This window comes from Pleuronectes platessa, chromosome 11 (assembly GCF_947347685.1).
Source record: "Pleuronectes platessa chromosome 11, fPlePla1.1, whole genome shotgun sequence".
NCBI lineage: Eukaryota > Metazoa > Chordata > Actinopteri > Pleuronectiformes > Pleuronectidae > Pleuronectes > Pleuronectes platessa.
In genome coordinates, this window is record NC_070636.1 from 13,450,809 (window position 1) to 13,467,427 (window position 16,619).

The 16,619-nt window shown below is 45.0% G+C and overlaps 1 protein-coding gene across 1 annotated transcript in view; it reads left to right on the forward strand.

The window, feature by feature from the left end:
- Positions 1-16,619, forward strand: part of tiam2a (TIAM Rac1 associated GEF 2a) — a 51,315-nt gene that overhangs the window by 14,922 nt on the left and 19,774 nt on the right. Inside the window, exons 8-14 of the mRNA XM_053433923.1 lie at positions 3,661-3,717; positions 8,382-8,558; positions 8,991-9,095; positions 9,190-9,268; positions 9,401-9,490; positions 9,589-9,807; positions 11,760-11,854. Of these exons, the coding sequence (XP_053289898.1) occupies positions 3,661-3,717; positions 8,382-8,558; positions 8,991-9,095; positions 9,190-9,268; positions 9,401-9,490; positions 9,589-9,807; positions 11,760-11,854 (822 nt within the window). The remainder of the gene's footprint in view (positions 1-3,660; positions 3,718-8,381; positions 8,559-8,990; positions 9,096-9,189; positions 9,269-9,400; positions 9,491-9,588; positions 9,808-11,759; positions 11,855-16,619) is intronic.

Below are 16,619 nucleotides of genomic sequence, written 5' to 3' on the forward strand. Positions count from 1 at the left end.
TCAATCAGTGCTAAGATCAAAGATTATGTAACAAACTGCACATGTTTTTTTGACTTCAGCACTAACTAATCTCATCTAAAGAGAAATAAAATGCTTCAGGTGGTCTGGATAAGCGGCGGTAGGCGGCACATACACATGATATGAACATGCAGGGTCGATGCCCGGCTCCTCCGGTCCACATGTTAAACTCACCTATTATCCCCAAATTGCCCATGACGCTGACGACAGCAAGTTAATGGTGTGTGATGGAAAAAGTGCAGCATGTACTTAAGGCCACTTTTCAGATCTGGAATTATATTTGCATTCACACAGTGAAAAGAATGTGGCCACCTCCGAGTGAGGTCTGAGTGATCGGATCTCAGGACCAATTGAGGATGCATTTGGGTTCTTTCAGACTACTGTATTTACTGTATTTTTGCCATTGACCCACTCACACATGCATTCATGCGGTGCTTCTATGAGCAACACTTTTTCTATGAGAACGGCACAGCCAAGGTTCAGTTTCTTGCCCAAGGCCACTTGGACATGTGGAAGGGGGAAGACCGGGATCGAACCGCCGATCTTCTGATTAGAGGATGACCCACTCAACCCTCCTTAGCCCCCCGCTTGTGATTGGATGGCTAAAAACGGATGTTGAGACCATGTCTGAACGGGGTCATAGTTGCGCTCTAAGATCGTGTGTGTGTTTGTGTGTGTTTGTTTGTGTAAATAGATAAATGCTGCTTTTGCCTTAAAGCGCTTTGAGTGGTTGATAATACAAGAAAATTTGCACCATATAAGATTCAGCCCATTTACTAATCCTAAAGTTCAAAAGGCTGAGAGAAACTGTCAGATTGTACGTGAACAGGCCTAAAACCATGTCGCCTTATTGCTTACTCACATGTACAGTGACTGCGCCGACATGAAAGACCGTTAGAGTCGCGCAGCGCTTTCAACACATTCCCCCCCAAAGGAGAGTTTATTAATTGGACGCACATAAGCTCATGTCACTCCCCCCCCCCCCCCCTCCCCCTGCTGCTTCCCGGTAAGTTTGAGTGCAAACCTCCCATCATCTTGGAGCACAGGGGAGCATTCCTTAGCCAGATGCAGACGGAGGAGGGGGAGTGGGGGTCTAAAAAGTCCTCTCAGGTTAGTAATTAGGCTCATGCAGGCTATTTATTTATTGATACAGAATTCCACCACTGTGCCCTAAAGGTACGGCCCTGGAGGACGCGCTACTCTCGGTGGTCTATTTTAGGAACAGCCACAGGAAGCACCCATTTGCGCGAGTCTTTTTTTTTTTATGGGCCTGTGTTCATTAGCTGCGACTGTAGGACGAGGAGAGGAGCATGGTTTTGATTAACACAGTTAGCGGTGTTGTCGGTACGGGGCCTGAGCTGTTAAGAGCCAGTCATGTTCTTCCGCTGGTGAGTCCTGATCCCTTTGACTGCTCACAAAATGTTCCCTGTCCCGTTTCACTCGCTCTTATCTGGCTTATCCATGCCACCACCTGCTCTGTGATATTTGTGCATTTGTGCACGTCTGTCAGCTACTAGGTGCTACCTGTGTGTGTGTGAGTGTCTGTGTGAGTGTGTATTCTTTTTCTGGGGAACTCCAGCCGGCCGGCCTTAATGAGGCCCAGTTACATTTCACAGTGCAGAAGGACGAGGTGGCGCTGCAGCACATACATGAATTATTAAAAGCCATATGTGGTAGATGGCATCCTCCACTCTTCCCTCAGCCCTGCAGTCATTAGCAGATGGTCGGTGTAAAGACGCTAAATATTAAAGAGCTTCCCTTTATTTATTTTTTCCCTCAGGTCTCCAACTTTTCTTTTCTGTCAAGCTCTTTTCAGAGTCTTGCCTTTGTCTTTTTTCTTTACAGGGAGGCTAATGAGGAACAGTTAATGGCTGTTAGTGATTTTCAGAGCGTTTGGTGAGAGATCACTCTAGTGCTAGTTTCAATTTTCTATTATTCTTTATGGGGAAATTCAACCAAGGCCATTTTGAATGACATCACCAGCTCCCTAGTTGTTCTCGCACGTAGCCCCGACGAGACATGTGTTTGCTGGCGAAAGGATTTGGACAGCGAGGCCGGTCTTCGTAGCCAAACTCCTCGTCCATGCACTTAATCTGTTTTACCTTCTCAGGTTCCCAGACTGAGCTTCTCTCCAAGATTTCCAAGATAGATCTTCTGACTTTCCCACCCTTTTCTTCTCTATTTATCTCTCTTCCTACAACTCAAATCCACTACGTTTTAGACTCTTTCTTTTTTTCTGCCTCTCTAATCTCTCCTAAACCTAGAGATTCATCTCACTGTCCCCCTCAGTTTTTCTCACTATATGTCCTGTTCATTTTTTCCCTTTCAGCCTTGTCCTCTCTCTCAAACCCCCCTGGTTCTCAAAGCATAAACATCAGAGCATTACCCGGCGGTCTTTCTCCCACAGTTTCCATACTGACTCATCTGTGTTGACTAAAGCCTAAATCCCATTTACCACTATGACGCTGCGCTTGACAACCTTGCTCCTAAATCAGGCCCCCCCCCCCTCATATTCTCATCTCTCATCCGCCTTAGCGCTGCTGTGTATACAGTAAGGGGCTGGCCAGCAGGCTGTGGGAAGTAGGCCAGAAAGGTCTGAGGATTTGTGGGAGAGTTTGTGGAGCTTTCTAAAATTAGTCAGTTTACGGTGAAGCAGCGCTGTTTACAGCCACTTTATAATGTGCTCATGTTGGGGAGGGAGAGTTACTGTAGTCTGCTGATCGGAGGTCAGATGAGGGTTCTTCCATAACAGGAGCTGGAGTTTTTCTGGTTGTAAAGGAGATTTATTTTCTTGGGATTGTTTTTGGAGGAATGGGGATATTCCCTGCAAGGTATTCTCCGTATACCGATTCCTAAGTGTTTTGTGCATATCTTGGAATAAACACCTCTTTGTGCATCAGCGGTGGTGCAGCTTCGGGGTCGACTGAGCTCTGCAGACGCTCTTTACTTGCTTTTCTAACCAGCATCACCACAGGCCAAACAAACAGCCCAGTCCAAAGAGGCAGGTTTAGAATAGACACTGCACTAGTAAAAGGGAAATTAAGCAGGAAACTCGGAACTTTGGTGTGAATCTAATTTAAATTCACACCAAAAAATATAAGCACTTGTGAGCTTGTGTCAGACCCATTTTTAGAACAAAAGGCCCTATTTCTGTCAGAGGCGATGCCACCCATCATGTCTCCGACCGCCCGGTGACAAACTATCTCAAAACCTGATAACTGCGGCCGCTTTGAGTGAGGATTGGAGTTCCACCTTCACATAATGGATAGTTCTCTGTCACCGCTGTGTTATAGAGTTGTTCCTCTGAGAACAGAGAGTTACCTCCAACTCAGAGGGCTCAGCCAGACGCAGCGTGCCGTGCAATCACAAGCCGGGAGGAGAAGGATGGAACGGAATGAGAAGTGAAAGATTTCCCCTCAAACACGCACTGTCCCACATGGGCGCACACACACACACTCGCATATTTCCATGACTGCACCTTCAAAGGCCACAGACCCCTTGTGGAATCCGTATCAAAGCGCTGCACTCGCCACGCATACTTTTTAATTAACTACATAATAGCGCCGTATGTGTCGGATAATGTGTTGCTGGCCACTTAATTGCCTGTGTCTGCAGCTCTGACTGATTGTTCCTTCATTTCAGATCTTTGAGGGCGACGCTGGAGGTCAAACTTACGCACTGCCTCCCAGGAGCACCGAGGTGAGTCATACCATTTGGTAACTCTGTGCGTCCACTATGGTTTTCAGGATCTGTGATATATCCTTTAAACATTCCTCTGCCATCTGTCTCATCCATCCTGTGGTAGCGTTTGACATGCTGAAATATCAGTTTCAGCATAAAGTAGCCCCGGCTGGGACAGGGTCAGCTTTTGCCATGACCTCAGCGGTCTCTCCCGGCTTTGATTCTGGGCCGTGTAACGATATTTGTCGAGGATGAAAGATGGGATCTCTTTCATGTAGATCTGCAGGTGTCTCCAAGATAAGCAGACTTTTACTGCAGTGGGACAGTGTTAAACTTCGCTGTGGACACGGCCCCAGATTCACACCATAATTAAGTTAACGGAGGGTGTTGGGTTGAAGTGTTGGCGATTGGATGTGTGAGTGTATGGATGGTAAAACGTGTTGACTGTTGAGGAGTGTGAATTCTGGCCATCTGAGCAGCCGCACATGGAGACATTAAGCTGCAGCGTGTGCAGTTTATCGTGTATTTGCATGCCTGCATCAAGGAAGCGTGAAATATTTCTGTGAGCTTCCACTCCAAGCATAAAGACTGGAATCATGGGAAACAGAATTGTCCTACCTCTGTCCAAAGGTGACAGACTTTGCCTACTGGCCCCTCGGACGCCTCGTCTCCACACAGCTCTGTGTCTGTATGCGAGTAAACCAACAGTGCATTCATTGCTATGGCAACCTCTGTGATAAATAGTTACTTGTTGAGCCAGTTTAAAACATTATGAATTTCAATAAACGATGTGCTTTAACCGACAATCTTAAAGTTAAACAGTTTTCTGTACGTTCAGCGCTAGGGGGTTGAGTCTGAAAAAAGTAAGTGGAAACAAGGTGTAACTTCCATGCATCCTTCATGATGGTACATCTACTAGAGGGCAGCTCAGAGTTAATAGATATGTTAATGTTTCTCTTAAGAAAGGGACATCAGAGGCTGCTGGATCCTGTGCCTGGAACGTCATATGGGTGCCAGTAGTTTTCTTACTAACTCATAAAGTCTCTCCACAAAAAGAGGTTCCTCCATTGTTGAAATGTCTTCCTCGTCTCCTATGGTCGTTTGCTTGAACTACTGGCTATACTGCCTCACTATGATTTCCGGTGGTACTGCTCCGTTTCGTCTATTTTGTCCATATCCAAAAGCTTTCAGAATACCTGCACACATATGGACACAATGAATGCAGAGGTGATGGTTAAAATGCTATTTTGTTTGTTTAAGCTTTACAAAACTGAAGTGTGAAGAAAATAATATCTTGGCCAGGCAAAGTGAGGGTAAGGTTCAAGAAAGCCTATAGCTCAGCACATAGCCATTCCTAAAACAATAGTTTTGTTACGATAAGCTTTTCGTATTAACTCCAGTCGAACCTTTTCCCCATTTCTCTGTTTTTTATGAAGAGATAAGCTAAGCTCCTGCTGGATGTAGCTATATATATATATAAATAACTAGCAGATAGAGGAATTGTATAAATCTTTTATTGTAAATCTGGCGTACAGTAGAAAAGACTATTTCCTGAAATAGCTAACTTTTCCTTTAATAGAGAATGACTTTGACGTGACTGTCCTCCATGTGAAAAGGAAACTAGAGAATAGCTGTTTGTCCCTCAAAATAAAATCTCATCAAAGCCTCGCCAGAGGAGCAGTGGAAGTCTGGCGCAGACAGATGAGCATAATGGCCACATTTAGACGGAGCAGGACGGGTGTTATGAGGATCAATGTTCCACAGGATGTAGTGATTCATAGTGTAAGGCTGTGGTGAATGTGGCGAGTGTTAAAACTGCTCTCATTAAGGGTTTAGAAAAATGGACTCAGAACAGGAAGTGGTTTGGGAAACAATCATGGCCTTCATTGGGTCAACGCTTAGATTTTGCATCAAATCTAGCAGCTTCCCCTCAGTCAAGTGTTTGGATCCCTCCGAGATTTTGAATGTGGAAAACAGCTTGTCTCATGGGTCTATTTTGATTAGTGGGGATTAGGATTCTTCTGGTTAGGGAAAAGAGGAGTTCAGCACAGCTCTTCTGATTTGTTGGCCAACACGTACATTTCTTCACGTCTTTTTTGATCTGTCCTGAACTGTTGATGCTGTACTTCCTGGTTCCTTGAATCCTGTGAATCTCTCTAATAAGCAGCCACTTCCCTCCAACCCTTTTGAAGTGAAGGGTTTGTACCCGTGCTTTGTTGTAGTGCACTCTCGTATAGCAAGTGACATTGTATGAGCTATACGATTATTAACCATGCAACGATACCAGCAGTCTCAGGAAGTGCCCACACTGTGGCTTTGGGTCGTGGCATAACCAGAGAGACATGAACATCTATAACGGATATGTGACTGTAGCAGCTGCCTTGGCCTCCATGGAGGTTAAAAATAAAGGTCATGCATTTTCACCAATTTCTCATGAAATGATGCATACATCTGAATCAGGCATATTAGAGGATTGATATCTATGAGTTTGTGCATTTGGTGCAGCCTGATTGAATTTATGGGGACTGTTGGGCCTTGGTGGATGTACAGGATCTACTGGCTGCCCTTCTAGCTCAATAATGTAATGAACAAATGCCTGCTTCATTGAGTGTATTCCAGAGGAGAGTTGTGGAGATATTTTATTGGCTCGTGATCTCCACCTCGCTGCTCTCATCGTCCCTGACACACTGATCCCTCTTTCCGTGTCGCCACACTCCACTCTCCACTAATACTCATTCCTTTCTGTGACTTTGAGGTCACTGCTGAGGACCAGGCACTAGTATGTAGCCAGTCTGGGCAGCAGTTATTGTCACCTTGTGTATGTTGTTGTGAAGAAACGGGTGTCACAGCAGAGGAAAGAGGAACCTTGGGTGGAAAGTCAAGGAAATGAACAGTAATTCTCTTCTTAAGGATGTAAGAGAAGGAAATTGTCTAAAATAATTCTGCTTGAGTCAGTGCTGTCATATTTTTTGTTACTCAGTTGCTAAGTGGAACAGAAAGGGTGGATTTGTGCGGCGGCCACCAAACCGTCCGAGTGTGTTCTATGTTTGGAAGCGGCGGGTTGGAGGTTGGTGTGCGCGGAAACAATTTCAACACTCAAAAGGATAAAAAAGGGCTTGAATCATTTGGCCAAATGCAAATGTAAATAGGCTCTGGCCACACAGAGCACTTGTTGAAGACCAGCGCGTGCCTGTTCTGTACTCTTGGCACTGGCTCACGGAACGTTGACCAGGCAACAGCTCCAACCCTCCCTTGACCATGAATGAGTGTACAGTGTTAGTCAGCCGCCAGTCAGGTCAGCACAGGCGTCCAAATCTTAGTTTTTCCAGCCCCGCCATTTAGCTCGAACACAAACAGGCTGGTTTATGCCACCAGTTGCCATGACGCTTTATTTTTTATTTTTTCATCCTCAGTTTGTAAGCATGACCTCACATCCCTGAAGAGGTGGGCGTTGAAGTGGCACCTTGTTTTCCTCCATCACCAACAACTGAGGGACACATTTTGGGATAGGAACATCAGCGGCCTGTATTTCCGCGCTGATTCTAGAAGTTAACGTGTCACGGGGACGTTTAGATGGAAAACCAAGTAAATGTTTGCGCGTCTAAAGTGTTTTTTCTGAACCAACGCGGCTTCTTGTGTGCACTTTTTCTGTGTGGAGCTTAGTGATGCTGTGATTCAGAGACATCAGCTCGTCTCTTTGGGCTTTTTCATCAGGAAGGGGAAAAAGGTTATTCATTAAGAGCAAACACCCGGCTTCAGAATCGGATAGAACAGCCCACACACACACACACTCACACAAACACATAAGCACCAGGCCTCACACACCACTCTCCAGTTTTATAATCCCGTAATGCTTTGCTATATAACCCAGACCTACTCATTAAGGCAATTATTCCTCTTGGTCCTGTCTCTCAGTTTATAACTTTGTCTTTGTCAGAAGTGATGAATCACTGGTTTTTCTCTACATTTGGTGTGATTGAGCCCATTCCTCCAGATCTGGGGTCTTGATAATTGTGGTCTTCTGCTGCACTGCGGCCTCTCCCGCAGCCCCACAGCCCCACAGCCCCACAGCACAGCAGAGGCCCTTTCCCCCTCCAGAGACACAGAGTCGCAACCAAAACCCACCAAATGGCTGCCTGTGAGGCCGAGCAGCGGGCTTAATACCCGGTTCAGACCTCGATGTTAATGCCACCAACAAATAGTTCCCTTCTGTCTGACTGACTTTAAGTAAATTGCCCCTACACACGTCGCTGAAGTCAAAACCGGACTTGTGGCTTTCCCAGATGGAAAAGGTCCCGGTGACGTGCACCGATATCATCTGGATGTCTAGACCTCTGCCAGTCATCTTGTGTACACGGTCATTACAATGATTATTATGTGGAGCAACTGCCGTCTATATTGTCAAATGAATTTCTGAACGGCTAATTGTATGACCTCTTTGCTTTGCTGCCTGATCCACAGCCAAGCATTTAGACTAATGGAACTCTATTGATTTGTGGGCTGTTACTCAAACTCTCCCTCTCATTCATTCACTCACTCTCTCTGTTTATCCACCTTCTTTTCCCCATTTGGTCTCTCCCTCTATCTATCACTGCTCACCCACTTCCTTGCTTCTTTTTGTTTTAATGATCTCTCTTTACCTTCCCTTCCTTTCCCCCCGATTTCCTCTCCTCCTCCTACAGAGGCTGGATGTGCTGACCAGCATTTACTCCATGTCGCCCCCTGAGGTCGGTGCGTGGGACATTATCAGCGGTGGCACAGACGAGCTGACTGGCGTCTACATGCCAGACGGCCTGACAGTGCAGGTTCCCGTCCGGAGAGACCAGACGGCCGCCGACCTGCTCTCTGCGGCCTGCAAGGTGGGTTTGGCGGTTGGCTTCAGAGAAATTATTTCATGAACAGCATTCCAGTAAAAAAAAACAAAGACAGTTGTGTCATTTAGATTAGGTAGATAATCCTGCCATTCATATATACAATTCTGACATTATGTATTTTGTTATGTTGGGTTTGATCACATGTACGAAGTACGAAGTTAATGCCCCAGAAATGTTCAGCCACACCAGGTGTGTCTGACTTCACACAGTCGCCGACAAATGACTACTGATGGACACACACACACACACACGGCTTTTTTTGTTTACCAGAAATTTCTCATCACATGGTGTGAAGTTGGTGAATAATTCACGCTCTGGCCACACAGCAGCTGTCGGACGAAGCGTTGGTGCATGAAATATGTGCGATGACTTTGTGCGTACAGGCTGCTGAACATTCAGGGGCTCTTGTGTAAACAGGTGAAACAGCTGGAGCCGGCTCTGCACTGCCTCCGACTGCACCGGCGAGCGGGGCAGGACGTGGAGGTTCGATGTGTGGCGTCCGGAGAGCTCGTCAGTGACATGGTGAGGAGGGTGTACACGGTGCACAGTCACACACAGATACAGAGTTCTAAACTTTCCTTTAATGGGTATTGATTTGTTTGCTATCACCCTGTAGGTCAATGATCAGCTGGAGGTTTTCGCAGTTAATGTGTTTACACTGCACATGAGCAGGCCGAGCAGCACCGGAGACTTTGGTGAGTCTCAGCTGTGGATGATTTTTTGCGTCTGTAATTTTCTGCACACCTCATGATCCTTTATGTAATCCTTCTCTCAGTTTAACTTTGTTGACTGTCTGTCTGCATCTTTGTTTGTCTTCCGACTCGCAGGTTTCGCAGTAACAGGACACATAGACGCCCAAAAGAACAGTCGCATCTTTGTCAGCGAGGTGCTTCCTGATGGACTGGCCTTCAACGAAGGTGCTCGCTTGCGTAGAAATGAGGAAATTTAACCTGAAATCCCCAGGAACACTGCCATGTGCAATCTGTGACGCTGAAATGTGTGTTTTTGTTGGCAGGTTTGCGTCCAGGCGACGAGATCTTGATGCTGAACCGTCGGTGTGTGTCGGGTCTGGACCTGGCGTTGATCCAGACGCTGTTTGCCGAACAAACTCTGCACCTGAGCCTGAGGCGGAATGGGCCGCTGCCGCCAGCTGTGGCCTGCGCACATTCAGCCCCTCCCACCAACATTGACCAGGAAGCTCGCGGCAAGCACCACCGAGCCAAGTCCTCCTCAGGTGCTTAAATCCAAATGACATAAAGACACACACAAACCACAAACCAGCAACAAAACTGTAGCTCTAGTCATTAGAGGAATAACGGTTGTATCAAGGGGAGACAGAAATAATGGAGGTTCCTATTTCATGGAAACACAATAACAATGAAAGTGAAGTTGATATTAAAAGTTGCAGTTCGTTTTCTTCCCTTTTGTGGAAGAGCACACACACACACACATTAAGGATAGCAGTCAGTGTTTGCTGTGTTTTATTTGAGTACTTACTCTAGAAGACAATAATTTTCTAAGTATCTTTGTCATTGTGGCGTTTTTCTAGCAACGATCAAGGAAGTGTTGTTCGTGTAAAAGATAAAAGGTCATCAGTTGCTCACATTAGCCGTTATTGCTGAGAAATAAGGTCATCTTCTCACGTCACACCACAAAACAACCCCACCATGTCCGGACATTTGACTTCCTCAAACGAGTCAATGTTAAGTTAAAGGCAGCCGAAAAAGAACTGTGCATCCACTAAGAGAGAGAGAGGGAGAAAGAAAGAAAGAAAGCAAGCCAGCCAGGAGGGACTTTCGACAGCAGAGGTCTTGTTATCGCTGTGAATGTACAACGTTCTGTCGGCTTGGTTCAGTTTTAATGTGAACAGCGAGGTGTCAGAACTGAAACTACACTACACGGGCACGGCTGATTCCAAGCTGGTGGACAGGCATTTTTTTTTGTTTGAGACTCACTCTAAAGGTAAGGGAAGTTCCAAGAAGTCCATTCACAGATTGATGTGGTCAGTAAATTGTATTAGTTATCATTTTAATTACGACTCAGTTTATGAGGAACTCACAGTAAGCATTGTTAACTGAGTAGAAATTAAGATTGTGACATATATATATATACACACGATATTTATATGATATATGAACACAGGTTATTATGGATTCCTGATATTCACTTAACCAAGCGTGAAAACATCTTAATAATCTCTGCAGCTGGCAAACACATGCTGCCTTTTTATTGTTTATTCCATTGTTTTGCATCAAAAAACATTCAAAAAGAGAGTTACTTTCAGAGAGAGTTTCATCTTAATGACACAAAGTCATTATTGTTTTCTCCCAGTGCCATCATAATTGAACGGGGGGCTTAATGACTCAAGGGCCTCATTATAAGAAGTAGTGTAATCAAAGTTCCTGCAGTTTTCTTGTATGTCTCTAGAGGGCGTATTATCTGCAGGCTGATAAAGAGGCTGAGAGACAAATGGCGACAGTGGGGGAATTAACGCATGTCTGACACAAAGGACAATAACTGAGTCATTTCATGGTGGTACTCCTAGAAAGAGGCCGTCTGTCATCTGTCTTCATGCAGCCTGATGCAAAAGTCTAAGACAAGGGAGGCAAATACAGATGACTAGATATTTATAGTAGCTTCACATTTTGTTGACTTTATGATTGCCAGTTTCAGTAAGTGAAACTCGGCTCCACGGGAGGTCCAGAAGATTTCTTTTGTTTCCCTGCTGTCACGTTGGCCTGCCTCCCAGGCTACAATCCGGAGAAAAGTATTTTCGTGTGCCAATTGCTGGAGAGTTAGTCCTCGGGTCCTTGGATTTAATGAGGCAGAAAAATCTGGAAAATGTTTTAAAAACAATCGGTTATTGTGACATCATCATTATCAGGATGTCAAAATAAAGAGGGATATTCAGGAACTTTTTATTTTATTATTATAAATATTTTTCTTTCTAAGTTAGTGTTATCTAAATCAGGGTTGGTTTCTTGAAACGACCAAATGCCTTGTGGCATTTTTTGTGTGGAGACATTTAATTTCTGTGCAGCAACTAGCCTGCATTGTGTGTGTTTTGTGGTCAGGTTGTGCTTTAGCAATAAACACTATAGCACAGATGCAATGATGAGTGATGAAAACATCTGTCACACACACACACCACCTAATTCTGACTGTTGCCTCTGTTTCTCCTTCCAGATGTGTGCAGTGCAGCTGACGGTGTTGCATCCCTGTGCGTAGGACTGGAGAATGGTCACTCCCACTGCGCACACAGGCCTGTTCAGCACAGCAAGGTGGGAGGGGTGAGAGAAAGTGTGTTTGTGTGTGTGTGTGTGTGTGTGTGTTTGTTAGAAAGTATTCTCGTCATGTTGTAGACGTACACGTAAAGAACACCTCTGTCCTTTCAGGTTTGTTTGCGTGAATAAAAGTGTGCGAGTCGCAGAGTGCGTGTGGGTCAGTGCCCACTCACAGTGGCAGCTGTGGGGCTGTCAGAAACCAGACTGGCTCCAATCCTCAGCATTACCATAATTAGGATATTTCATCATAGCCACCGGTACAAACACAGCTTATTACTGTCATGCAGACGGGATCCAGATCGCGAAAAGACGATGTGTAACCTTCCCACAGCCTCTAGCGTACACACAAACACACACACACACACACACACACACACACACACACACACACACACACACACACACACACAAGCGCGAAAACCCACACATGTGTGGATTTATGCACATGAATACATGCATCCCCCACAGGCGAAGCGGAATCTCTCATAGCAGAAGCTGTCGAATGTCGAAATGTCGAAATTTCAGTCATCCTCACCTTAACTCAAACACGTATACTAATCAATCATTGTATTGTAGACATGCAGACAGATTTCTGTGACACGTCTGTGTTTGTTTTTGCTTTAAGACTCTCGCAATTAACTCGACCCCTCTGTTTCAAACCAGTTTTATAGGAATATCTCCTCTATAAATATGCCTTTGTTTGTCTTCCATGATTTATGGCATATTGCACACATATTTCTGTGCTGCCGGTCATTGAATACCCGCTCAGGTTTTTGATATGTAAACCAACTTTATTGAAGTCATAAAACTGAGTGGGAACTGGCCCCTTTGGGAATTAACGCCTCAGAGCGGCCTTGAAACGAGATGATCTGCATGCCGGTGTTTATTGTGAGCAATAGTGAATGTGAGCAGTCCCCGTGTGTTTATGGATGGAAGCCTCTGAGCGCATGTGCACGCATTCGTGCATATTCACCCCCTTTTGCATTGTTCGTCTGATATCTCCTTTTAAAGCCGCGTGGTTGTTATCTGCGGCGTGAGTGCTTGTTTGGCATCCTTTTAGCGCGCTGCTCGTTATGTAATATGAGCTCAAATGAAAAACGGGAATAGGCAGTGGTGTTGTGTGTCGTTTCAGCTATGATTCATTGATTGTAAATCCAGGCCAAATAACCAGAAAACGTTTCTAAATGCCGCGGCTTTATTCTAATTGCTTGAGTCAGAAATTGCCATGCAGTGTTTGACCCGAGGTCAATCCAGGAGGTGGATTAGTGAGGACAACTTGCCCTTTTCTCTGCTCTCTCTCTCTATTCTAGCTCTATTTGTCTTCTCTTTTTGTTTGCCCGGCGACATGAGTCAGTCCCACTGCGCTGAGATCTGCACTGCACCACTGCTGCTACTGCTGCTGCTGCTCAGCTCCCCGCCGTTTGTATTTTACTGAGTGAATGAATGGAACATAGGTGTGTGTGTGTGTGAGAGAGTGACAGAGGGAAGGAGGGAAGGAAGGAGGGAGGGAGGGAGGGATGTTATTGAATGTGTGTGCTCATACGTGCACATTTGATGCAGGGAAGGAGACAAAGCCCCTCTCCTTCCATCAGGGAAACTCAGCCACTGTGAAGGCGGGTTTAAAAAAAAATGGTGCTGGTAAATCAGATTTTTTTTTTTTTGACACCATGAAATGAACGGAATTTAATCACCGCACGGCCATCAATTTGTTCTCTGGGGCGGGGAGAAGGGGAATCGAGTCACCAAGTAGAAAATCAGCCATGTATCAGCATATAGGGGCACAACTGTGTGCATGTGGGGTTGTGGAAGTCAATAGAGATGGATGGAGGGGAAGGAGTCATTTCAAGCCTGTTGTCACGCGTTGTAATCGGTCGCCTCCCCAGACTGACTACCTTTTGATTAATTGGTCCATTGCATTCCAATTTGTGCTTATTACACGAGAGAGATTTGCGTGTGTGTGTTTGAGGTGAAATGCTGACTAGGCACAGTCGACAGTGTTGTTTACCATCAGGCATGTGCTGCCTATGTGTACGAGTTACTTAACGATACATTTGGCTGTAGTGCACCATGGCAATTGGTTTGACACAATGTTGTGGTTCCATCGTGAGCTTAACCAATCGATTGCTGAACTCAACTGAATTGGTCCCGGATAACTCCCATGAGGCACCTGAAATTGAATTGATTTCACATGCATGCATTTGTTTTAGTGAGGCGATATGTGTCTTCAAATTCAAAAGCTTCAGCTTCCATTTTGTTCAAGCCCCACCTCATCTCGGCCTGTTTACTGAAACTGAGAGGCTTGGGGGGATTTTTCGTATTTGACTGGCAGGTGATCCACAATTTCTCACGCACACACTTTCTCACGCACACACATCTAAAGTGTAACAGGCGATCGGAGTAGACAGATGGAAGGACAGGGGAAGTAATCTGGCATGGTGTGGTGTCACCACATGGCACCAGTCCACTGTAGTGAAGTCACACTTGTGTATCAATGCACACACAGATGAACATACCAGGATGTGCAGAGAATTACCCTCACAGCCCTGCTTCGGTGAACATTTGCTGTGTTTCTTAATCTTCCATGAAAGTAAACTCAATGCCTTTTGGTTTTTGAATCATTAAATTATATAAACCCAAGACCTTCCTGCATAGCAGTTGAATAATAGTATGAATCATTTTTAAAGCAAACCTTTCACAATCATAGTGATTTCAGCCATAGACCGTAAAGATATTGCGCCAAGAAGTGAAGCCAAAGTGTCTTGGTTGCCCCCCAGTGGCAGGCTGCAGTATAGGTCTTTAACTCCACCTTCTCAGTAGATAAGGGGTGAAACAGCATGATTGACAGCTGAGAAGGACTCGTGATCAAGATGGTGGCATTCGTATTGCGTGATACTGTAGCTTCATCGTGGAAGGTAGTAGAGATGCGTCATCTTTATATACAGTCTATAGTTCTTCTCACTTCTCAGATACAAATATCTGAAGATTTTAAGGTTTTATCTTTTAGTAAACAGAATATCTTTCGGATTGAGACATTTGAAGATACAATTCTTTAATAAATTATTGTATTGATACTGATTTATAATATATATAATTCAGCCTTAGTTTCTTTTGTTTGTCATATGTTGTGAAAGCCAATAAAGCATCATCTTATTTATTGGGCAGACTCATATCTTGTCCTTGCTTGTAGATTACAGCCATGTCACTTTAATGCCAAATTCCATTACGTAATGAAAACTGTGACTTTGGTTTTTGCCCATAAAGAGAAGTTGTATGTTTGGTCGGTCATGTCTTGTAATAAACCAAAGGTTAAACAGTGGGCAGACATTTTAAGCCTCTTTGCTTTGATCCAGACATTTGAGTAAGAGCATTTAAATGGTCTAGTGAAAAAAGACTGGGGCCAAACTTCTCTGTGCAGCTCAGCTTGATTAACTCAAGTGAAACAGTGATGTTATTAGTTCTCTCTGGATGAAAAGAAGGTATATATCTAAGTAGACTGCAACATTTGCGCCTGCTTCCTTACTTCTTCCTCTTTTTTTGGTCACGGCTTTCCATTTTGCTACACGTCTTGGTAGACAAGAGGAATTAAAAACGTGTGTTTAGACTTTATATAAAAAATGTGTGACTAAGAGAGAAGTTGAATTATTCAGTTTTGATTCTCATCTCTTATTTTGGTGCTGGACTTCAAAAAGATTTGGTGATGCCTACGGAAATTCAACTGCATCATCTTCTTCAAACAAGATCCCTTCTTCCTTGCAGCTACAGTCATCCCCTCCCTAAACTTTGCAGAAGCTCCTTTACCCGACTGGAGTGTGTGTCTGTCTGCGGGATATGAGTTGGGGGGGGGGGGGTAATTTGGAATGTGTGTGTGTGTGTGTGTTATGACTAAGCCCATCAGCCGCCATCTGGCCGTGAGCAAGCTAATAATCTGAGCTTACTGTCGTCAGTGCAGTTAATGCTGGCCTGCTGCAGTCAGTCCACTCCACTGTAAACAAGTTGGAAAGGCAGATACAAACTGAAAAGGAAGGAGCCCAGGAGCGACCAAGAGCATCCAACATGACGCAGGTCTGGCTAGAATGACCACAAAGGGGCTGCCTGGAGCTTCCATGGCAGTGGCCATACCTATTGTTGCCCCAACGGTGAACGATGAAGCTCCTCGGTCGTGTCTCTACATCACCACCTTCGTTGAGCTCTTCATGCGGGACCAGTCGCTCGCTCAGGCTCTGTGCTCGCTCCTCTCCATGTGCTGGTTCTGGCCGTCTGGCTGCGAGGCCGAGGAGAAGGACTTGTTGCTGGGCTCTGCGCTGCTCAGTTTGGGACGGCTTCTCAGGGACAAGCTGTCCTGCCTGGCTCAGGACATGGCCGCCTGCTTGTCCTGCCACCGAGAGGCCAAAGGGGAAAAACAACCGGTAACTATTATGGGCTGTGGGGAGGTTTTAGCTGAAGAAGCTGAGACTATTAACACTTGAGCTGCAAAGTTTCACACAACTCCCACAACCTTCTGTGAGCATATTTTTCTTTTAAAGATCTCCATTAATGCGAGTCTGGCCTAGTTTAACAGTCGGAGAATTCATTTGCTTTTTCTTTTGCATTTATTTAGCATTGTATTATAAATTATACAGGACAAAATAATTGTAGTATGCTATGAATGCACAATATATATAAATTAATACCTCATCAAGCAGGGTATGTTGTCCCTGTCTGCTGGTGGGTTGGTTGGTTTGTTTGTGTGTAAGATCGCAAACGACTGAATGGATTTCCATGA